Raw genomic sequence first — 24,251 nt, forward strand, 5'->3', positions numbered from 1 at the left:
CCGTCCAGGTGCAGAATAATATATCAGTTACAATGATTCTTCCTGCAACTACTACAAGTCTGCACCCTGATGTTTGGCAAAGAGAAGCTTCTGCTCGTCACCGACTCACCGTTATTATGGCCTTCACAAAGAAGCTGCAGGAAGCGGAAGAGGTCGCACGTAAATTCATCGTCTGCCATCACTTTCTCGTCTGAGCAGAGCAACAAAAGACATGCTAATTAATCTGTGCATGAAGCTTCACCAGAACTAGTGTGTGTGTGTTATTCTGTTAGAGTACACAGTGGAAAACACAGCGTAACATGAGGGATTAGGTGTTAAGGTTTAGGTTGTGATGGATGAAATAAAATACATGTGCGTTTTTAGCTCTAGTCTTTGTTTATTTTTGTCTTTTTCCATTTTCTCAAAGATAACTTTGTCAAAAACTGGATCAGAAATTATCCTCTACCTATCATTTAAGAAAGAAATAGTTTACAAAAACCAATGTACACTTGTTACTACTACATTTTATCATCACACACTCAATATAAAACTCTATTTTATTAAATGGTTTGAGTTCCAAAAATGACATTTCTGTAAAACAGGAAAAAAATATGGCTATCAGGTAAAAATTCAGAAACAAAAGAACAGTAGTCTAAGACGAAGGAAAGAAAGAAAGAAAAACACAAAAACATAAAAAAATAGAGACCTGTACATATTTATATCAGTTTAAGGTAAATGTGAAAATGGTTAATTTGATTATTTCTGCAGTATTCAGATTAGATTTCTACATTAACTGTGTTAATCTGAATTGGTAAAATAATCACAGGAAACCAACTTCACTTACTTGTAAAAGCAGGTAAAACTATAACAGTGATGATGATACGGTATTTTTTTGTGTATAAATTTCTACAGTCATGTGAAAAAGAAAGTACTCCCTCTATTAGTTTGAATCTTTATCATCTGGTTCTTACCAGGTCTTAAAAATAGATCAATAAACCCCCACATGAACAACATACTTCACTTTGATTAGAATTTTTTACAAACGTTCGGTACACACTGTGATTCAGCAGCTTGTCAAACCACCTGCAGCAGCAAAAACTTGACAAAAAATAAAACAACACACAGAAATAGATGTGTAGATGAGTTTTTGTCCTCATTTGTAAAACATTTAAACTGCCGTATTTTCTTTTTTACATGACTGGAAGTGTCTATGACTTTGTTGTGTGTCTATTTATAGCAAGAACACTAAAAGCTGTAAGCAGCGTCGGCTCATATGATTCTTCCTTTAATTAGCATGTTAGTGAAAACCACAAAGACCTCTGAGTCCCGGTCCGCTTGTCACCAACTCTCATCATTTTACAGAAACATCGACTCCACAGAACACGAACAAACACATACATCACACTGAAATGAACATGGGGAACAGATAAATGAAGACCACAGACGGAAACACTACACGTATGACACAGACGTCATGCAGGACAGATCTACTGCACTCTGCAAACCTCAGTTAGCTTTACGTATCAAGGGAAAACAAACAATTCACACTTAGTTCATCCCTGTTATTGTCAGAGTGTGATTAAAGAATAGGAACTCACCATCTAACAATTAGCTTTTATATAGTTGGATTTAAATTAGATTTTTAATCATATCAGAGTAACCATGCCATTAGAAAAAATCACAAACATGCTTTATTCGTCACTTCACATGAAGTGGAACCAAGCGCTGGCGGGCGGGGGTGCTGGGTTTTTAGATTTTTCTATACCAATAATCATGGACACAGGGATGGGGAGAAATATGCTATCATACTGACTACAGTTAAATAATCCCACATCTGTGGTGAGAAAAGCATCCCATCCAGCAGTCACCACCTTATCACCACATATTATTTCATAATTACACATACATCATAGAGTTTTTAATTTCATCACTACAATTTAATCTGAAGCATCTAATTCTGTACACATTAAGAAGAAGATGGCACCTTTGTCCCTCATGGGACTACTGTTATAAAACTGAGGAGACAAATGCTGTAACCATCACCAGTAGCTGACAGCATTGTGATGTAGGAGGTCCTGAAGAGTCAAACAAAACACAATTAAATACAACACCAAAGCAGAAAACTTGGGACAGCATAGAAAAATGTAAATAAAAAACATAACCAGCATAAAACAGATAAAAATCTGTGTTTCTCACAATTTGTTGGACTTTTACTTCATTGCAGGCAGTATGAACCCCCAATTGGTCCTGTTGTGTCTTGGCAATGAAGCTCAAATTGGGTACAAGTGATCTTTGATCACTCAGACAGCAGAAAGCAGTGCTGTCTGAAATGTTCAGACTTTAAAGGTACAATGTGTAAAATTCCTGACATCTAAGACAGGAGTCAACATAGGACCTACTTTTAGAGAGCTGAGTCAGGTAAGAAGCAAGATGGCTGCAGAATTAACCGCTGCTGGGGGGTGCGGTGCTGAGAACATCAGAGTTCTGCAGAACTTCTGGACAGTTTCCTTTAAGCTTGATTTTTTTAAACTGGATCACAATACTATAATAATGTTTTATCTGATGTTCCTTCTTTTTCCTTTTCCATTAGAAACTGTTTTTAATCATATATCTTTTCTGTCGTTGACATTTGATTTTGTTACACTCTAAAACTCACCGTTTCTGGCTTGTTTTGATGGCACATTGGCACTGATTATACAGAGAAATCTGACGGACGCCATCTTGCATTGGAACCATGTTTGCAGTGGCAACCTGGAATCTGCTGCCGTCTGCGGACACTGCACTGACAGCAGCATGAATATCAGGATTGACGACGTTGGGCAGAGGCCCATAGTTAGTTGTACTCATTCAGACCCAGATGCAGACCAATGATCCTAATAAAGCCTATTTATTGTTGTAAATGCAGTAGCAATGCGGCACAGTTCTGAGCAACTTCATCCTCTGCCTGTACACAGTGCATGTTCGTGTGTGTATCACACTTATTAAAATTATTTATTTGAACTGCAGGGCGAATAAAGTTACTGTGTCTGATTTAAGGGTCCAGCGCAAACATGATCACTGCGTCATCCAAAGTGTAACAGCAGACTGTTACGTTCTAATCTAATTAATGAGGTTAGAACTGAAGTCCAAATTTCCAAAAGTAGACCACATGAGTCCAGCTCTGAGGTCTTCACACCACCTGCCTGTCCATCAGAGAATATGGACTTGGACTTACTACTTATTCAGCACTTTTCCAGTCAGCTTGACCACTCAAAGCACTTCACACTACATATCACATTCACCCATTCACACACACAGTCATACCCCGATAGGCACAAGGACACTTCCACATGTAGTCAGTGAAAGACTGGAATCAATCCACTGACCTTCCAGTTCGAAGATGACTGCTCTTCCTCCTGAGCTACAGCCGACAGACTTTAAAGTTCTGCTGCTGGTCTATAAAGCTCTGAATGGTTTAGGACCAAAATACATCAGAGACTTTGCCTTTAACAGCCATCATTCATCATAGATCTGTAAAAGTTACACTTATAAATGTCAGTTTAAACTTTAAAGGTTGAAAAAAAGCTAGAAACAGAAAGTTGACTGAACTTTAAATATCTTAGGTTTATACTGCCAACAATAAAATGAAAGTAAATGTTGGAATCACTGCTTTGTTTTTTTTTATTTACATTCTTCAAAATGTTCCAAGTTCCTGATTTGATGTCATATCTGGTATTCCACGTAAATGTCTAATGCTAACGCTGTTGAGGTCAAACAGGATTAATTAGGAATGATCAGAGGTTAAAATGAGGATTTATGTGCAGATTTCCTCAGATAGGTTAGCTTTGAGGGTCAACCTGAGGGTGAGAATTTGAAAGATGCAAAATGAGACATACAGGTGCCTGAATAGTTCCTATTGCTGCGGCAATTCATTTCCAGGAGTCAGTCTATGAGCGTAAAAAGCAGGAGACAAAGGCTAAAGTTACTGTTCCTCCCTCCTGTCCATCAGCCGAGACAGTGAGATTGTCGGAGTTACAGTAGATCTGTGATAAAATACTCAAGGATGAAAATTAAACTTTGCAATCACTTCAGTGGGAAAGAAGCACATGACTTCAGCAGCATGTGTATCACCACAAGCTTTGCATTGAGATGCAACAGCAAGAAGGTGACTGAAGAGCTTAATTGAATTTAGTCCTTGAGTGTGAAATGAAATGCATATTAAGCTCACAGCAAGAAAAAGACTAGTCAGGTGATTAGGAGACAGACAGGGAGAGAGAGGTCTGAGAGACAGAGAGGAGAGGGGGAAAAGAAAGAAAAGATACAACAGCAAAGTTTCATTTACCACGTTCTAGCTTCATATCTGAGAACCATGAGAGCAGCAAATTGATGTGTAGGAGGGACAAAAAAGGTTGAATTGGGTAAAGTGAACAAGATGTGGGGGAGAGAAAAACAAAGAGAGACGAAGTGAGTCCAGAAATCTCATTACTGTCAGTGGATGATACACAGTTTCATACAAAAACAGTCAAAATGCTGGGACTTATACACATGTGTCATGGCTCTATGACTCTTTCATGACAACATATCTGCAACCAGGCATCCACAAACAGGCACACTCAGACTGATGCACATTACAACATATTACAGGAGCTGGGAAAATGTCACATTATATCACAATGCAAAATACATCAGTAGAGATATTAGGCCGAATGTGTGTTTCTATTAAACCATACTTACTAGTGCCCTCCTCTGAAACCATCCCAAGTCCCTCTGCTTTGTTCTGCCTCTCAAATGCATTCAAGTCCAAAACACTGTCAACATATAAGAATACATGAAGCTTCACTTACAGCTGCTTCTTTTAGCATCAATCAAGTTAACAAGAGAAATGAGAAGGACCTGCAGGTCTGCATCAGAGCCTGAACGCTAAGGAAGAATCCCACATCCTTTTTATCCTTCAAATAGTCCAGCATTCTCTGCATACGGGCAGAAAACAAACACACAATCAGAGAAAAACAGTACTTTTCTAACTCTTCAGTCACCTGTTATTGTTTTAGAGTTAGCTTGAAGCAGACAGACTTTCTTGTCATCTTTAAAAGTGGTCTTCAGCAACAGTTCTCCAGGTTTTCTGAAGGTTTCTTTTGGACATTTTCGGCTTTTTCAGTCCAGTCATTGTACCGGACCATCTTCAGAGGATTTTTGTGTTATGTTCATTTTAACACTAATGCTCAACTTCAAGCACAAAAAAGGCACAAAACAGACAACTTAGCGTTGTTAGGGGCAACCTGCCTGAAAAACATTTCATTTGTTTACCTTCTTTTTTTGGGTGCAAACTTAGAGAGAAATAAAATTGTATTTTTGCAGCAATAAGGTGATTCTCAAATGACCTCTTAGTTGCAAACGCATCATGGTGTGTCTATAAAAAGTTGGAGTGGAGGAAAAAACTTATTTATCAGGCCTAAAAAATAATCTACAGTAGAAGAACTGAAAGTGGTGTCCTGATGATTTAGGAACAAATCCAGCAAAGACTTGAACCAGGACCCGAGAGATGCATCCAGACCTTCAGTTGATCTGTCTACTGTTGCCATGGAAGCAGTGTTGTTTTTGGCAGGCACCTCAGTTTTAGTCTTAGTTTTAGTCGTCATGACGAAAATGCTTATTAGTTTTAGTCACGTTTTAACCATTTCTAAATTTGATAGTTTTGGTCTAGTTATTGTCAAAAAAAAGTATTAATCTTTTAACAAACTAATTTAGGTCAATGATACGTATTAAAAAGTGGAATCAAGGTTGACAGGATATAACAAGTATTGCAATTCATAAAACAAGTTAACCTTAAAGCTTTTACATAAAACCAGATCCTTTACCAGACTGACTTTCCCATCAACAGGGATGCAATGCTGCCGTGTTTTACTTAACTGCTGTTGGTCAGAAACTTTTATTTCTATATTTCAGCTTTTTCATGAATTGATGCCCTACTTCATCACACAAAAATGTCACACAAGAAAACAACAGTTCGACATATAGCAACACATTGTGAGCTTGTTGTTTGGTTATTTTCATCAACAATTAAAAAATGAAAAGGAATGGTTTTAGACTTAGAAGGTTTCCCAACCAACAGCAGATACTTTCTGATCTACTTAGGGTGATGCTTTACACAGATAAAGTGCTAACTGTAGAATCCATTACTCCAAAAAAGCAAAGAGCAACAACATTCTTACTTTGGTAACTGTGGCTTTATTTCTGAGAATGTTCTAAAGTGTAAAATCACACCCTGAACATACACATGCCCAAAATCTGAATAATGGATGAGGAACACAAGCTCAACTTGACCTGGTCTGCCAGTGAAATTATGATGGATTATAGTTAAAATATGTCCCTTCGTCCACAGCGCCGCCATGATTCATCTATGAATGAATAAACTGCTTGTCTGTGTGTGTGCGCTGCATGTTTGGTGGTGGGCGTGGCCAAGGTGCAGCAGCATTGCTGACTGACAGATTGAGCTCACAACAGGCAGAAATGTCGTGTATTTTAATGTCGGACAATCAGCTCTTGAGCATTTTAATCTTGTCTCGTCAACGAAATCTCACAAACGTTTCGTCCTGTTTTCATCATCAGAGAGCCAGTTTTAGCTCGTCACCGTCTCGTTATTGTCATGAAAAAAACGTTCGTCAACTAAAAAAATTTGTCATCGTCATCGTTGACGAAAACAATACTGCATGGAAGCAGTAGTAGAAGCAGTAGAAATAGTCTCTATGGAAGGGTGGCTGTCTAGAAGCCGTTCTTAAGGAAGGGAAACAGGGAGAAAGGACTGAGGTATGTAACACAAGAACTGGACTGAAAATCAGCTGCAACTGGTCTGATGGAGGGATGGATCTTCCTAGTCTAGACTTCAACATTACTGATGCAGTGTGGGATCATCTGGACGGAGAACGGAGAAGAGAAGAGCTTTGGAAAGTCCTTCAAGAAGAAGAAGACCACTCTGAGGACTGGTGGGAGCTAGTTTAGATATTAACAACTAATCAAGAGTTAATATTCAATAAAATTAACTATAGGGAACCACCGCAGGGAAACTGGTAAAAAATTACTAAAAATTCTGAGGAAAATCACTTTCCAAAGAAGAGCTTCAGAAAAGTCTTTTAAGAGGCCTGGAGAATCATACCTGAACACTACTAATGAGAGAAAACTTGTCTAAGAGAGATAAAACTGCATTTCCATTTATGTTTTCATTCTTCAAAAGATCCTAGCACTAATTTCATAAATGAAGAATAGTTGTACACGTTTGCATTGTACTGTATTATTAATGTGTGATCTGGATTAAAGTGCAGTAACTTTCGTTTGGCTTCACATTCCAGTTTAGTTGCGGTTGGGTTTCTTTACCTGCTGTACATCACTGTTGCCTCCATTGAGGATGGAGATTCCCAGTTTAAGTGTGGAAGAAACCATGACTCCAGGTTCGCCTAAAACAACAAGAGATGGGGGCTGTTTGAGGCGTCTTCAGATGGATGCGAGTGTGTGTGTGAGAAGGTTCATCCAGCGTGTAGCAGCTACCTTTACAGGCGCTGATCATCTGCAGCACCATCTCTGCAGCCCCACGGTCGTGTAGACGGGACTGCTGGTACAGAAGCCGCTGTTTCTCCATCTCCTTTTCCTGTGAGCAGATAAGTGGGACACACTTGTAACCCTGCCAACACAAACTGCACTGCCCCCCACATTCACACACACTCACGCACACACACTCACACAATACAAAAGCTAAAGCTAGTTAGCTCATATTACTTCAGTTTCCTCTAACTGCAGTAGTATTTTCTCACTACAAATAAAGAATGGGAAAATATAAAGAGATTAAAAATTCAATGTATATTATATATTTTTTTTATCAATTTCCTTATTTATTGTATGTAAATTACATTTTTTTAGTTATTCAAATGTTACTTATTTTTCTTTCTTTAATTCCCCCCCCCCTTATTCTTTTATTTCCTCATTTAAAAATAAATTATACAAATAAATAAATTAGAAAATATATTTTGAAAAAATAGCATTCCCATCACTACAATAAAAGTATAAAAAGAAACATTTGTAACATCACTTATGTTATAGTTCTTTTTGTACACTTTACCTTGTACCTTTAAAATAATCAAAATAAATCTAATTATAAAATGCTCTTCCCTCGACCTCTGCAACACTGATTCATTTCCGCTTTTTAAATCAAAACTCAAGACCTAGATTAATCCTGGGTTAAACTTGGTTTAACCCTGCATTAAACCTGGATTAAACTTTGATTAAATCTGGATTAAATTTAGATAAACCCTGGATTAAACCTTGCATCGTTCAAGTCACACTCATCCTCTTTCTCACAGTGTGTATTAGTCATGGAGGCAGTTATTCCAGCTTTTACATCCTCCAAAGGTGCAAACTCACGTTGGCAGTAAACACCCAGAGCATAACACACACATCACACAGTCTTCCTTGAAAGCAACAGCGGTTTTTCTGAGTAACACATCATGCAACTTCTGCAACCAATAGAACAGTTTAGGCTGGTTCTACTTTCTGGTTTAACTTCATGGCTCTGTCTCAGGTTTTTACCTCCTGTTTCCAAGGTTACTTGCAGCAGCTGCACGTATCTGCAGCCTGCTGTCTATTCAACTATCCAATATGAGGAAACTGATGGAAAGAAATAAACGTAAAACAAACTTAACTAGGTTGTTTGGTTTGGAAGCAGTAAAATAGCTCAGTCACTCTTCTAATAGCCTCACACACCTTCTCATATCAGCTTCACTGTTTGCCTTCAGATCTTAAAACCCAGTCTTCTTTACCTCCATCCATCTATGCTTTCGCTCATCCTCCCTTCCATATCATCCATCAATAGATCAAAACATTCTTCCTAATTCCTCACATCCTCCCTTTCTGTCTGTCCATCTGTTCATCCATCCAGCTCTCCTTCATTCTGTCTGGTCCTTTCACTCTTGGTTAAAACCAGAAATCTTAAACTGATGAAGCTGTTTAGGCTTTTTTTTCACATTGCAGCTGCATGGTTGAGCTGAATTAGATGTAATAACTTCACAGGGGATCTGTCTTATCCAACAGTTTTACATGTGGTCGTAGATAATATTCACCTTCTGAATACTTAAAATAAAACATTTCCTGCTAAAAAATGATAACACACACTTATACAGACTAAACTGTATAAACCTTCCAGGTGCAGAATGCTGCAGGACTTCCCTGCTCCCACATCACATCACAGCTGCTACAATCAACCATCCTGTTGACAAAAGAGGTTAGGTCTGACCCACCCACTTCACACCATGCATAAAGCCCCTCCCAAAGCACACAGAACAACAATTACCCCTCCCTCCGCCCCCCCTCCCTTGTAAGCCTGACATGTAAAAGATGCAGCGTCAACTTTCCTCTGGTTACAGAGGCTCTGCTCATTGTTATGTACCTTCTTAAGTTGTAGTAGACTCAGCCATGAAAGTGAATGTGTGCTTGTCTGTATGCGTGCACGTGAGGTGGTTCAAGTCTATGCTAGCATGTATGTGTCTGGGCTTGGTCTGTGCAGGCTTTTACTGTAGTTCTCGGTGAGCACAGAGAGGAAGATCTGTTAGCGTCGTCCAATTCAAAGTAAATTCAAACAAAACCAGTTAGTTATCAACTGTTAGAACTGGAAGTACAAATACTAGGTGAATAAATTAACAAGGTGTTACAGGAGGTGTAAGTCAAGAGGGGTTGGTGCAAGTCTGGAGAAGACTCACCACAAGCACACAAAATCAACACAGGAGCTTATTTACAGTTAGGAAACCTGTTGCATGGCTTAACCTTTATCATTTTCTAAAAACTGCTACTTAGTTAAGTCGTGAAAGGCAGCATCACATTTCCTATAAGTTTACGCTCAAATCGAACGTGGAAGTTATATGTTTACAGCTAGAAAGGGAGGAGGACAGCCTCCATTTTTAAGTACATAAAGTTTTAAAATCCATACTAATGACATTCTGCTCAGAAAATAACCATGAAACTACAAATCAGATGGGTGTAATGTTACCTTCCAGGAAAGGGAATGGAGTTACAGCATCACAGTTTCCAAACCGGGCTTTTGAGGCAAAATAAACTCACCAGACTTGGAAAGTGTGAGATTTACCAACTATTTAAGACTAAGTGGTTTGTTTTGTCCTGGATTTAATTTAGTTGTCTTTAGCTGCACCATCTCTCTGCACTCAAATCATGCAATTCAGGAACAAATTGAGTCCAGCAAAGGCATGCACAGGTCAGTCCACCACTGCAGGAAGTAGACGGGTGGTGTGAGCGAACGAGAGGAAGGCGGGAACAGGAAAAGAAAAGATAAGGAGATATGCTGTGTAAAGAGTAGGGTGGGGGGGTGTGCCGAGTGTGATGTCAGGGTGTGGCGTGGGGAGCTGCTTCTCCGCTGACTCCCCTGTCTCCCCTCCCCTGGTCCCCCCATACCATCTCTGTCTGTCGCACCTCAAAGGATGGCTCCTCCCCCTCTTGTTCTCCCCCTTCGTCCTCCTCACCAATGTGGCAGCTCTGAAGGAAGACAAAAGAAGGTCACAGATTCAGGTTATAACAGATTTATTGCACCGAAAACAGAAATTTCTCCTCAGTCCCAGTTTCTCCCTTGACTCCATCCCTTCGTTTCTTCTGGGAATCAAGGATCATCTAAATACTCATCACTCCTTCTGTCTAATCAAGTCTTACAACCTTATATTCAGCCAAAACGTCTTTTTGATTTTGTTTTCTGAGCGATATACAAGGCAAGAGCAGAACTGTAAATCATGTTTATGTGAGAGTTTATGTCAGGTCTCTGTGTTATGTTGTAACATGTATATTAAGTTAAATCATCTAATTGAGACATTGTTTAAGATCATATTGTTTTCAGGGTGTTTTCACACCCAATTTTAGCTGTGAAAACCTTCATTTAAGACCTGTATCTTCAGATAAAAAAAAAACTGCAAGATTTCCTGAAAAGAAAAATGTCCTAGCCTTTTAAAAAGTGAGAGATATCTTAAAACAAGTTTTAAAAAGTCCTTTATTAAGAAAAACAACCTCAAAACTATCCTGCCAATGCTTCTCTCTCATTTTGACTTACTGCTGAATCATCCTACCTGCATAAATTTATTCACAATTTAATTTTTGAGCACCTGTGATGTTGTTTCTTAAGATCCTACATGTCCTATATTAGTTTAATTGTATAACAAATATTTTTTTCTGAAGATAGCACTGATGTACAGATATACCTAAAAATTCAGCCTGTGGTAGGATGTTTTAACAAGGTAGCACATTTCCACAAAACACCCCTACAGCTCCGGGGTCAGACTGGTGGACAGGTAGCTTTATACCAGTGTGGTAATGTGGAATGAATGAATAATGGATTCAAAGAACTATTTAAATCTCATAAACCTGAGTCTGGATACTTTTTTTATTTCAGGAAATCTTACCGAGTGTAATTATCTCACTGCACTGGCAGATTATTTAACTTGGTTATTGTTTGAATCTTTTTAAGTTAAGTGCTTTTATTCCCTTATCTTAAGATAGCTTATTTTTACAGTGTGAATGAAAAGTAGCACATTATCCCTTTAAGATGGAGGGGTGGGGCCAAGAGGGCAAATGGGAAGACGCTGCTCAGTGACTAAAAGGACTTACCTTTGCCATAATATCAGCATATGACATATAAAGATGGTCAATGTCAAGTTTACTGCAACGATAAGCAGAAACAGGATTCAGAGAGAGCGACTGTGGGACAGCTGACAAAGCTGAGAAGTTGCAGAAACAACACGTTCTTACGTCTTTTCTGTGAGAGCCGTGCGGCTGAAATGAAGAATCAGCTGATGAAGGGGGTCGGGTTTTGTCTCGGTCTCCTCTTCCTCTTCCTCCTCTTCCTCCAAGGCTTTCTAGTTATTGGAGATAAACCTTTAGTATAAACAGTAAAACATGCACAGCTCAACGGCAATGATGAGCTTCTCGCCTCAGAGTCGGGAGAGGTTTTACTACTCACTGATAGGTCATCAATCATCTTGTCTTCAAACGAGTAACCCTCAGTTTCTAACCAGTTACGCTTGTAGGCATTCAAGAACATGTTGGTTGCCCTGTGCCTAAAAAAAATATGAGGAAACTGAGACTTAGGGAGGGTTATCTAGATCATTTGTTATGAACCCTCATGGTAATCCTTACTTGGGGATGTTGTACAAGGGTGTCATCCTGAAACAGGCCACCACCGCCCTGCGACGCTGCTTCGACAGCAGCTTGTGCCACACCATTTTCTTTGACTTGAAGGGATGCTCAGTCTGAAGCATAAAAACATCTACTAAATAAACCATAAAACAGCTTTCAATCAAAGTTATGCAAACAAATATGCATCTGCTTGAAGGGCACCTGAGCTGGTCGTGTTTACTCACCACCTCAATGTGGTAAAGGACCGCTGACACCTCTTGGACCCTTTTCACCACCTTCTCAGGATCCTCGGCATCTTCAGCCTTTCCAGACCTCTCCTTATAAAGAGACATCTGCCAGCGCATAGCTGGGTCTTCCACCTAAACTCAAATTTTGAATATTTATTAGCTTTTCTAAAAATTTGAGACAGAATCAACAAAAGTACTTTTAAAAACCACAAAATCTAATTATACAAAAAGAAAGTCTCATTCATAAACTTGGTTTAATCTTCTCATATGCAAAAAAGAGACGATTCTTCTGAAGCCAGTAGCACAAACACTTGTCGGTGGCAGTTTCAATTTCTCTTGTTTATTGATATGTACGGATAGTCTTTTACACTTTGCACGTGTTTTTCTTGTTTAGTGTAATGATGCTGCTCTCTGGACCTTTTCACTTCCTGCTTGGGAACAAATAAATAGTTAATTAAATACACAATATTAACAAAAATCTACTCACCTTGCCTTGCAGATGCATGTTGTTGTGCAAGAACTCCCTCACCTCTTCATCTGTGTCTTTCTACAAAGATAGAAGATTTATCATTTAAGTTACTTCAAGAGCAACGTCATGTTTTTGTTACTAGTACAACATGTAAAAGAAAATTAGCTCTATATCTGACAGATTTTAGTTTGTTCATACAAATGACGAGTTTTCCTCAAACACACAGACAAACACACTAAGTTATGGAGTTCCTCAGGGTTCTGTGCTTGGACTGATACTTTTTATAATATACATGCATCTTTCAGGTAGTATTAATAGACAGCATAGCATTAACAGATGATATGCTCCAGTCTGAAGAAACCAGTTGGTCTTAAAGACATAAAGGCCTCAATGACAACATCCTCAGTCAGATTGAGATGGTTTAGATTATGTTTTTTGTTTGGGAAGGGGGGCTTTAGGTTGTAATGCTTTTATCTAAAGACCCACGTTTCCATTAGGGACATTAAATAAATTACTTGACTATACTTAATGACGTTGTCATCAACAGAGTCATAGTGAATATATTAAAAGCACAATCATTAATCAGCATCAAAGTACCAGTGAGTATCTGATCTTGGCCAGATTGATGAGTTCCTGGTCAGCAGGAGAGCACATGTTCAGGCCGATGGGGAGCATCTTCTTCAACGCTGCTACAATCAGGGAGGTCTGCACAGAGTATCGATCCCCACGCCGCTTCTTCTTGGTACGCTCCTGCTCCGAACCTCCAGACTGAACACAGTTTAAAACCTCAGGTCAGATTTGGTAAAGGGGCACCAAAATGTTTGTGGGACATTGGAGGCTTCTAAAATTACTGTCATGTGAAGAAGGAAGTAGACCCCTTTTCCATTTTTAATAAAAAAAATCATCTAGTCAAATTACCTAATTTTGTCCCGATGCCAAAACTTAAAAAATAAAAGAGTATTTTCTTCCTTCTTCATGACTGACACAAAACAGAACAGGATAAAATGTCTGATTGAAAGAGATTAAACAACCAACATGCTGACAGAAGTGATGAAGAAGAAAAGATTTATCAGCTGAAATGAGACAAACCAACATTTTCCTGCAAACATTAACGCCTCATGTTTCAGGGGCTTCACATCGGCATCAGCTCCGGTTAATGAAGCCTCGTTGTTAGTCTACGGGGGCCAGCTCCATCGCCCTGGAGCTCTTCTCACACACTCCTGCCCTGAGGCTGCCGGGACTCCTTACTGACTCTTGTCTGGCCGTACAATGACCCTCTTACTTATACCCCTTAACTTATAACATCAAACAGTGATTAGATATTGAATTATTTAACGATTTTAATGATGTGAATGAGCACGACATGAAGTAATAAGTCCAGTTAGTAAGTATGAGGACAGCTAGCTGCTGTTTCCCTCCAACAGATCCGGGAGTGAGATATTGTGCTGAGAAGAGAAGAGTCCCCCGGCGCAGGTATCTTAACCACAAAAGCTGAAAGAAAATCAAGCATTAGTGACCAAATTTTAATATCACAGACTGAACGGCTCGGCAGTTTGTCTCCGGTAGGGACGTTTATCCATCAAACAAAACCAGGAGTGATGGTGCTCGGCTGCAGGAGGATCAGCCAAGCACCATGAAACCTCTCAGGCCACTACCATCTACAGCAAAGAGCTTTCATCAAGCTTTCCCAGACCCCCCTCCTCACACAAACTCACACACACTACAACACACACATCCTCACAAAAAAAACACTAATACAAACAGTTTCAGCTCAATCTGCAACACGTACTGTATGTTCATGAGCCACTTTGTGTGTATGCATGTGTGCGTTATGGGGTCTGTTTGTTTATAAGAACTGTGGGAGTCCATGGAAGAGCTTGATGAAAGGCCTCCCAAACTCAGGGTGCCATGCGATCAGCACAGCGCTCGTGCAGAAACACAGTCTAACCTCTCCATCTCCAGCCTAGCGGCCCGCCGTCCGACCCCGACACAGGATATAAGGAGAAAACACAGTTAGCAACACTGCGCGCTTAACGCTATCCTGCCACTGGCTTTGTCCTGGAAAAAGATGCTGTTAGTTATGGGACAGAATTACGTAACATTTCTGGAATATGATTTACTGAACAATCATTTATCTGATGATCTTTAGCAACTTACAGGGAAGAAAATGAGATAACAGAACTGAGAGATTGTATTCTGCTGAGAATGGCGTTAGTGAAACATTAATTATTAGAGTTTAGTTTTATAATGGGTTACAGCTCCAAATGTAGTGAATCAAACATCTGAGTAACAGGCAATGTGTTGTTGTTTTTCTTGTTCGTCCACTTTTACCTTGCTCATCTTGCTCTTACTGTCAGCAGTGAGGAAGGACATGTTGTTGATCTCATTCATCACCACAAAGTTCTGCTCCTCCCTCTTAAAGTTCTATAAAACACAACATAAAAGAAGGATATGTTCAGTGTTATGATGCCAGTTGTGGGGTTTTAAAATAATTTGCTTCCATATTAATAAATTTATTACTAGTGCTGCCAAGACGTCACTTTAAACCTTTTTTTAAAAAATTTGATATTAAATAACTTTGTCAAATAAAATCATAAAGCCTTGTTGTTTCCTGTGTCAGTGGAACTATTTTTAATATTTAAGGACAGAGAAAATATGATAATTTTGACCTGTTTCAGCCACACATGGTCATTTTGACCCTAAAAAATTTTGTGCTGTTCTGTTTTTACTTTCTCTGCACTCTGGACCAGATTATGTGGATGTATTCTGCAAAGGGTGGTATGCAGGGATCACCCAACACAGTATTTTACAACTTTTTTTTTGGTTCGAGACCTCACATGTGAAGATAAAAAGTCAGGCATTAAACAGTTTTGATCAAAATGTGTGTGGTGTGCGCCAACAATCTAATCACAGAACAACACACACCTAAAGATGCTGTCCTGCATCTCATCTACAATCTAGTCCTCCGAGCCGGACAAACGTCGACACGTAGAAAACTCATAGCAACAACCGGCAAAAAACGAAGAGGAAGAAACATAGCAACAACCGGAAAACACAACACGCAGCATGGAAGAGGATATATAGGACGAGGGAATGATGGTGGTCTTAGGACTATTGTTAACAGAAAAAGCCAGAACTGAAAAAAATAACAGACTGGAGGCGGCGTGAACATGGACTTTATTTACTTCCTTGTTCCCCAGCCAGTTCGCTCTCTGATTGGCTACATTCCGTACCACGTCACCATCCACGCAGTCACAACGCACAAGTCCTCGGCGCTCCTCAGAAATCGGCTCTGAAATATTGAACATGTTCAACATTCCCGATTGTCGGCTACGATCCGTTTTGGAGCGGATTATCGTAACGCACCACAGACCAAACGATGACTGTACAGGGAAACCTCATGATGATTCGAGGTCGGGAAGAGGCAAAATCAGGACAAAAACAGCCCAAAAATCGTTGTGTGTGTACCAGGCTTAAGAAGTAGGCTGTACCAGCTGCAGAGAAGCTGCAAACTCTGGCACCTGCTGCAGATGCTGTAATGCCCTGTGTGGGAGTTGCAGCAGGAGAGGAGACCTGATCTGTGCTGGCTGCCACTTCTAAAGACTTTTATTAGCCTCATAATAAACAGTGTAGTGTGTCACGGTTGCATAGATATTCTTGCATATAGGCTAGCTCTTGTTACTAACTTTTATGTTGTGTGTGTTCTCTATCACCTTATTCCAACCCTGTTAATTTATTTTTAGGCTACACAAACCAATGTTTAGATTTTATATATTCATGTGACAAATGAGGCTACAATTGTTACTTTATAGTTCATTTAGTAAAACAATTGATTATAATTAATGAAATCTTAGTTGTTTACTTATAAAGGGAATTAACTGAGGTTTAAATGTAGTGGTTAAAATTACTGCTGGTGCTTTTTTAGTGTTAAAAACTTTACCTTTGAATACAAGAAATAAGTGAATAAATTAGAGCTTAACACAACATAACACAGTGATCTGAAGGGACCAAAGATGATGGAATACTTACATGGGATTTAGACCAGAAGATGAACACCTCTCCTACCATCCTGAAAAGTTCTTCTGAATCTGGATCTGGACAAGTCAACCACCTCGCCCTTTAGACAAAGAAACAGCAATGATAAATACTCAAAGACTTAAAGTCCAAGCCTGAAAAGATGGTGTATCTAACCAAGACTTACAACATTTAATTCAGTCAAAAATGTCTTTGTCATCTTGTTTTGAGTGTAATGAATGAGGTAGGGGCAGACTGTATATGACACATATACAGTATACGATGCATATTAAGTTAAATCACCTCACTGAGACCCTGTTTGAGATCACATTTTATCTTTCACCCCAATTTTAGTTGTAAAAACTTTAAAGCTTTAAATTTTAAAATCCATATTATTAAGCACTTTTATGTGAATGTTATTTGTCTGTGGTGTACTGTATGTTTGCAGCTGCTTGTATTGTATCTTTGTGGACGGGTCACTCTTGAAAATGAGACGCCATTCCTCAATGAGTTGTATAAACAAAGGCAAACAGTTTTTTCCTTAAATTAAACTTTTGTAGTGAAAAATTACATCATCCCTATTTAAAACAATAACACTGTCCATATTAACCAGTAACACTGGAGTAAAAGTGTGTTCCCCTCATTTATCGAAGCATGTGTGAGTGCAGCCACCTGTTATTGTCCACATAGCGGATGAGTAAGGGGTAGAGAGCGTACAAGTCCCGACAAAGCACGGCAAACTCATCCCGAATTGTCCCATTTTCACTGTCCACCTCTGTTTTGCCCTCCATGCGCAGGTGTTCCTCCTCTGCCACCACCTTTCCTGCACGCTTCTTTAGTTTTTCCATGGTGGGGATGAAGTGGGATTTAAGCATCTCTGGTTTGGCTCTGCTGACGATGGGCTGGGAGAAAACTGGAAGACACGGTCCTTGATGTTAACACTGAGCAAGATTTACTTTATATCTTTAGAAAAAAATGGTAAAACTTTGCTGCTGACCTGCTAATCTCTTCATCCAGGAGGCTTCATCAATACCCAGGTTGTTGACCACGATCTTCATGATGCTGCCCAGCAGCTGGTTGAGATGCTCGGAGGTGACGGCGGTGCACAGCTCGCCTTCCTGCTCAGGGAAGTTCTCCGGGCCTCTCTCCCACCAGCGTGGGAGGTAGTTACACAGCATTGGCAGAGTTATCTCAATCACATGTGGCATTTCTGTGTAGCGAGCTCCAGACTCGGCCAGGTCATGGATCTCCTTCATCAGGATCTCCAGCTCTGGGATGTCAGGACACAGCTCTTCCACTTGATTGGGGATCCCCAGAACTGAGTAGAAGACACAGAAATTATTTAGCTTTATAAAATTTATGAATTTGATGGGTCAAATGCAATGTATGTGAGGGGAGCAAAAGAAAAGACAAGGAAACCCACTGGTTCTCTCGCGGGGAGTCTTGGTCGTGTAAACGGAGAACGAGTTGAATTCATTCAGTACTGGCTCGAGGAAGGCTACTGGCATCGCAGCTGCTAAGTGGGCCAAGCACTCGCCGAGAGCTGGACGTTGTCTGCACCGGAAAAAATTCAGCATTAATATTTCCAGCTAACAGAGAAACATTTGCATTAAAACCCCAAACTTAAAACTTAGTTTTTACTGTGAATTTTATGAAGAAAAGATGTGAACTTACTTCTCTACATGTGGAGTCTTCACAGTTCCCAGAGAGTAGATACTACACATCAAACGATAGCAGGATATTTGCAGATCATCCACTGAAAGATGCAAACAAGAGAGGCCCTGAGTTATTGTCTCTGGAAGTCCAGAATAAGAAACTGTTAATTTATTGGGCTGAAGAACTTCACTTACAGATGACGTCATCTCCGAACTGGAACTGGGCGATGTGGTCAAACAGCGAAGTGAGGACGGGCAGTAAGGCGGTGGTGGTGTAGTTGATGTTCTGAGACACACCTTTAACCTACAGAAGCGCAACAACAGAAGTCAGTTAAAATAAAATAAAATAAATAATAAATACATCTCTGGTATTGATTAAACCCTAAAAAATCAAGTATTTAAGTCACCATTAGGAGCAAAGGAAACAGCAAAAGAAGGAGAAGAAACAGAAAAAAGCCGAAGCAAATACACAGAAGATGAGTTAATACCGCATTACTAATGTTTGATAACCTTCTTCCTGACATCAGCTCTGACATGCTCCTCCTAACAAGCAAATAGGATTTTTTCTGTTTGTTACGTGTGAAGCATCACGGCTGCTCCAAGGCAGAACCAGTCTGACCTGGTTTCGACTGGACACTTTGCCCAGTTTCAGATTCTCCACCATCTTCTCAATGTCATCTGCAGCACTCTCAAAGAACTGCCGCAGGATTGCCTTCACGATCTCAGGGCCAGACTTCATAACAGTCCTTACAAAACAAAACACAGGATGTTAAAAACAAAAAGATTCATCATTTTAGAAGTTTTTCTGTTTCCAGAAGGTGGTCAGTTACCTGGCATCCAGTGACCGTGAGAGAATGTGTAGACAGTTTACCACAGCACCTGCATCCGTTCCTGCAAACAGCACAAGTTGTATCACTGCTTTCTTCTTCTACATATCAGCTTTCTATAAGAGCTCAGTTACCAGGAAAGGTAAGAAATTTACCCAGAAAACTAAAAAGATAACCTAAAAAACTCTGTATTAAAAACAGTCAACAGGTTATAAAGCTGTACAGCTTGTTAGAAAAAAGAAGCAAAATCTTTTAAAATTGTTTGATTTATTAATCACAAATTCTGTAAACCATGCAGGACTGTTGAAAGTCCAGAGACAGCCTTAATTTCTTTATATAGTACCAGGAAGACATGACATAAAGTCTGCAAAGTCTTTTTTTGGCTGAATTCTTCAACATTCAAAACTTTGTTCTTGTATTTTTTCTTCAGGCTTCTTGAAGCACTTTCCAAAGCTCCAAAGTGTTCGCTGCCTTTTTTCAGTTTTATTTTTATTATTAAGGCACTACTCCAGTAACGAGAGAAAAAGTCTTCAGAAAGTCTGTAGAACTTTTGCTTCAGACCACTTTAAAAAAATAACGAGTCTGGCTCCTTGGAAGCAAGGAATGATGGGTCAATACATTTTGTTCAATACTGTAACACTCACCAGCCACTTTATCAGGTCCACATTCAATTGCTTAAGACAAATATCCAATCAGCCAATCACATGGCAGACATTCAAAGCACTTAGTCATGTAGACATGATGAAGACGACTTGATGAAGTTCAAACTGAGCATCAGAATGAGAATGAAAGGGGATTAAAGTGACTTTGAATATGTCATAGTTGTTGGTTCAGTATTTCAGAAACTGCTGATCTACTGGGATTTTCACACACAACCATCTCTAGAGTTTACAGAGAATGGTCTGAAGAAGAGAAAATATCCAGTGGGTGGTGTCTTTAACATGACAATGAGTTCACTGGACTCCAACGGCCTCCACAGCCACCAGATCTCAGTCCAGTAGAGCAGCTTTGGGATGTGGTGGAACGGGAGATTCTCATCATGGATGCAGCCGACAAACCTGCAGCAACTGTGTGATGCTGTCATGATGAATATGAAGAAAACTTCTGAGGAAGTTTTCTCACACCTTGTTTTATGACACCAGGAATTAAGGTGGCAACACGTAATAAAATCAAAGGTCAGTGAAGAAAAATGTAGCAATAAAAAACTGTTTCTATTGGTTTCCAATCATTTAATAAATGTGTTTTCATTCTCTTAGAATGAGACATTTATATTTACTTACATGCCATATTTGTGCCACCATTTTTACTACGTTGTCTCTAAATGTGTGCCAATAGTTGTGAATGGACGGTGGCCGTCAGTGGCCAAAATTCATCCCGACATAAACATGATTTAGTCTGTCAGTGGATCCAGTGGCCTCAGGTGCAGCAATGACTGCACTACAGGTAACTGCTTCAGCATTGTGTACATATGTACTGTTTACATCTATGGTCCTTTTAAGGTGTTGCTTATCCCAAACAGTTTTAAAGCTCAGAGAGTTCTCCCTTCACACACAGTTGTTTGTCCATTCACAGACACCGTAGTAAAAATGGTGACATAAATATGGAAGCTGCCATGTATGTGGACCCATGGCAAGTAGATATAGATGGTTCATTCTAAGAGAGTAAAGCATAAGTTATTTTAGTAAAGTGATTAGATCCCAATAGAAACACTGATATATTACATTTTTCTATCAACTTTTGATTTAGGTACAAACTGTACCTTTAAAGGCTCATTCAGGCTCGACACAGAAGACGGACATGCAGACAAACGAACAGTTTCGTCCGTCTGCTGCATCAGTTATGGACGTAATTTGGTTCGTTTTCATGGAGCTTAGCTTTCCATCGCTTGACGCAGAATATGGAGCAATACCATTGGAAATTGCAGTGGCAGTGCTGAGCAGATACCACCAATGAAGGAAAGACATCAGAGAAGAAGAAGAGGAACAGGAAGAAAAAACAAGAAAAACTAAGATGAGGACAACGGTAGAAATAGCATGAGCTTTTGAAGAAAGCATGTTGGGTGGTTGGAAACAACGTAAAGCGATGCATTACCGCCGCCAACCGGTGTCTGAAGCTGACGTCAGATTGTAGGAGCCTTAAGGAAGCTCTGAAGGAAACAGGAGGTCCAACTCGGTACTAGCAAGTTGTACATAAAGTGGCCAGTGAGTGTATACTCTTAATAAAAAAGATTTCTTGACTCCAACACTGCTACTACAACGTTTCTCTACAAATGAGTCAAATAAAAGCTCTCTGTTCATGTTTGTCATGGTCCACAGACGCCTAGCCTAATAAGAGACAATTAAAGACATGGTGGTAAAGTGGAGGAAAACGAGACAGAGCATCTTCTGCCTTTTATATGCCAGACTGAGAAAACATCGCAGAGCTGCGTTACCTCATACCACTACAAACACTCATGCTCTTATTTTCTGCGTATCAAACTCAGCCTAGACCTTAAAAGCAACAAGACAACTTTTAAATCACATGACTGCAGAAACATTAAGCCAAGCATGAGCTGAGCTACAGAGTGAACAGCACTAGATGAGAAGACTCAGTGAGGTGGGAGGACAAAATGAGAGCCACCTTATATGAAACTGCTCATTAGCATGTAAATGGGAAGGTAGAGAGGTAGATGAGGTGAATAAAATCAAGAGAAATTAAACAGGAACAAACATACGGAGGGATAAAGATGGCGACACCATGCAAGTTCCTTACCAAAAAGAGATACTCTGTGCCTCACCAAAGCAGCCAACTTACAGAAGATACTGAAGTAGGAGGAGAAAACAGGAAAGGAAGGGAGAAGGAGGAAGGACGGTAAGGGGGAGAAAGGGCAGTAAAAATGTTTCCAGTACACAGAAAGCAAAAGGGAGATCGAGGAAATAAGGCATCTTGCACAACAGGAGATGTGGAGGGACATGGCAGAGGGAGAGGACAGACACGGTAACACTAACTACTAGAAGGAAGGTAAACAGTCAAGAAGTAAAGCAGGAAACCAGTTGGTCTCTCACACACATACCTGGCAATCATCTCCTTCTCCTTGTTGGAGGAATGGCCTCCACTACCCAGTAGTTTGGCAGGAGTAGAGAGGAAGTACAGGCAGTGGTTCTTGAAGTACTGATTTACCAGTGGCAAGAGGATCTATAAAAGAAGAGCCAGGGTTAAAGACAAAGTCAAGCCAGTAAACAGACTGATATCCAAAAAACCAAAAATCTTATCTATCAAAATGTGTTTACCACCTTAAATCTGGACAAACACATGACCCATGTTAGCTCACCTTGGCAAAGAATTTGATCTCCTGCTCATGTGGCGACTTCTCTACTCGACCACTGCTAACAACAGCCTCTGTTGAAAATGACCAAATAAAAATGAATCTGTGTACACTGTCTAGCACTGCCATCGTGATAAGCCTCAGAAACCATGGTACCAAGATGAGCAATGAACTCCTGGGCAATATCCATCCATTTGAGAAGCTTCTGAAGGAATCCATATGCAAAACGCTTCTCAATGGAAGAAATATCCTGCTCCATGTCCTTTAGACCCCTGAGAAAAGAAAACAGATTAATTCAGAGTTAGAGAAGCTAACAGAGAGGTATCAACAGGACTCCCAGAGAGTAAAATGTAAAACATGAGGCGACCTTGTCACAGCATATCCGTTGAGCTGGAGGAACTTCAGCAGGTCCTGGGCTTTCTCCCTGTCCCGGGCCTTCTCCTTAGCCGTCAGGGTGTCGTATGGTACAAGCAAAGGGTGGGTGCCTCCACCTTTCAAGAGAACAAAACATTTTTAATTAAAATGAGCAGGCTAAATAGTAAAGAAGATGAACAGTAAAACAGAATCAGCTCTTGCCTTTAGCCTGTAGCTCCATCTTCTTCTTCCTGCCCCAGGTGTTGTGGTAGTTCTCTGCCAGCTGCTCGGCCATAGACTGCAAGGAGCGGGTAAGAACATGAATCTACCCAGTTTCCAACAGATGTTAAAGCAGAATGTGATGCCTACAGGCGTGATATATGGGCAGCGACAGGCATACCTGCAGCTCTCTGGACAGGGCCATCCCGGCGATGTCTATTGGCTGAGGGTTGTAGCCATGACTGGGATCATAAGTGGCCTAAAGACAGAAACAAAAACCAATGTACACAGACAAAACGGAGGAGCACCACAGCAATCATCCAGCTCCGGTACAAACTTTTAGAATTGATTGGCCTCCCTGGTAAGGGCCACCCATTGGCAGCTGTAACTCAGATAGTTTTCCAGTGAGGTTTGGGCTCTGCTAGGGCCAGCCTTTTGTCACTGGTTATCTTCAGAGATTTATTGGGCAGAATTAATGGATGACTTTTCCAGGACGAGCTCAGAGATCTGTTTCTCCACCACATCCGGAGGAGCCAGATGACGTGGCTCAGGCATCTGGATAGAATGCTTCCTGAATGCATCCCTGGGGAGGCGTTTCAGCCCCGTCCTACTGTGAAGAGGCCCTGGAGAGGACTCTGGACATGCTGGAGAGACTACATCTTGGAAATGTGTTGGGATTCACCCAGAAGAGCTGGAAGAGGTGGCCAGGGAAAGAGAAGTCTGGGCTTCTCTGCCCCCATGATGTCAGTAAATGGTAGAAGGACGACTCATGAATAAAGAGATTTTTATTTATTTCTAACTGAGAGCGCCTCTGTTTTACTTTCACCACTTAAATTTACTCCTTCCTCCTGTACCTGAGCAGTTTGGGAGATCTTGCGTGTTGCAGCCTTCTTCTCCACCTCTCCTTCTCCATCCCTTGCTTTCTCCAGCGTCCACTCCCACGCCAGCATGGCTTTGATGGATTCTTTAATGGGCCAACGGTAGATCTCCTTGTCCTGAGAATCAAAGAGAAAACAGACTTAAATATTAAGAAAACCGATTTTAGAGACA

At 40.3% G+C, this 24,251-nt stretch overlaps 1 protein-coding gene across 1 annotated transcript in view; it reads right to left on the bottom strand.

Annotated features, from left to right (window-relative positions):
- ryr1b (ryanodine receptor 1b (skeletal)) overlaps nucleotides 1-24,251 on the bottom strand; it is a 98,202-nt gene that overhangs the window by 12,945 nt on the left and 61,006 nt on the right. Inside the window, exons 56-87 of the mRNA XM_041994341.1 lie at nucleotides 24,056-24,196; nucleotides 23,383-23,460; nucleotides 23,205-23,280; nucleotides 22,996-23,119; nucleotides 22,785-22,900; nucleotides 22,635-22,702; nucleotides 22,377-22,498; nucleotides 22,076-22,125; nucleotides 19,328-19,388; nucleotides 19,117-19,243; nucleotides 18,693-18,801; nucleotides 18,517-18,598; nucleotides 18,266-18,396; nucleotides 17,840-18,160; nucleotides 17,515-17,755; nucleotides 16,858-16,945; nucleotides 15,160-15,252; nucleotides 14,777-14,791; nucleotides 13,426-13,596; nucleotides 12,847-12,906; nucleotides 12,357-12,491; nucleotides 12,133-12,245; nucleotides 11,957-12,053; nucleotides 11,746-11,852; nucleotides 11,605-11,656; nucleotides 10,408-10,488; nucleotides 7,501-7,600; nucleotides 7,330-7,409; nucleotides 4,852-4,928; nucleotides 4,693-4,766; nucleotides 4,301-4,318; nucleotides 110-190 (exon numbers count right to left, since the gene is read on the bottom strand). Coding sequence (XP_041850275.1) covers nucleotides 110-190; nucleotides 4,301-4,318; nucleotides 4,693-4,766; nucleotides 4,852-4,928; nucleotides 7,330-7,409; nucleotides 7,501-7,600; nucleotides 10,408-10,488; nucleotides 11,605-11,656; nucleotides 11,746-11,852; nucleotides 11,957-12,053; nucleotides 12,133-12,245; nucleotides 12,357-12,491; nucleotides 12,847-12,906; nucleotides 13,426-13,596; nucleotides 14,777-14,791; nucleotides 15,160-15,252; nucleotides 16,858-16,945; nucleotides 17,515-17,755; nucleotides 17,840-18,160; nucleotides 18,266-18,396; nucleotides 18,517-18,598; nucleotides 18,693-18,801; nucleotides 19,117-19,243; nucleotides 19,328-19,388; nucleotides 22,076-22,125; nucleotides 22,377-22,498; nucleotides 22,635-22,702; nucleotides 22,785-22,900; nucleotides 22,996-23,119; nucleotides 23,205-23,280; nucleotides 23,383-23,460; nucleotides 24,056-24,196 — 3,289 coding nt within the window. The remainder of the gene's footprint in view (nucleotides 1-109; nucleotides 191-4,300; nucleotides 4,319-4,692; nucleotides 4,767-4,851; nucleotides 4,929-7,329; nucleotides 7,410-7,500; nucleotides 7,601-10,407; nucleotides 10,489-11,604; nucleotides 11,657-11,745; nucleotides 11,853-11,956; nucleotides 12,054-12,132; nucleotides 12,246-12,356; nucleotides 12,492-12,846; nucleotides 12,907-13,425; nucleotides 13,597-14,776; nucleotides 14,792-15,159; nucleotides 15,253-16,857; nucleotides 16,946-17,514; nucleotides 17,756-17,839; nucleotides 18,161-18,265; nucleotides 18,397-18,516; nucleotides 18,599-18,692; nucleotides 18,802-19,116; nucleotides 19,244-19,327; nucleotides 19,389-22,075; nucleotides 22,126-22,376; nucleotides 22,499-22,634; nucleotides 22,703-22,784; nucleotides 22,901-22,995; nucleotides 23,120-23,204; nucleotides 23,281-23,382; nucleotides 23,461-24,055; nucleotides 24,197-24,251) is intronic.

The sequence above is a fragment of the Melanotaenia boesemani genome, chromosome 9 (genome assembly GCF_017639745.1).
Source record: "Melanotaenia boesemani isolate fMelBoe1 chromosome 9, fMelBoe1.pri, whole genome shotgun sequence".
NCBI lineage: Eukaryota > Metazoa > Chordata > Actinopteri > Atheriniformes > Melanotaeniidae > Melanotaenia > Melanotaenia boesemani.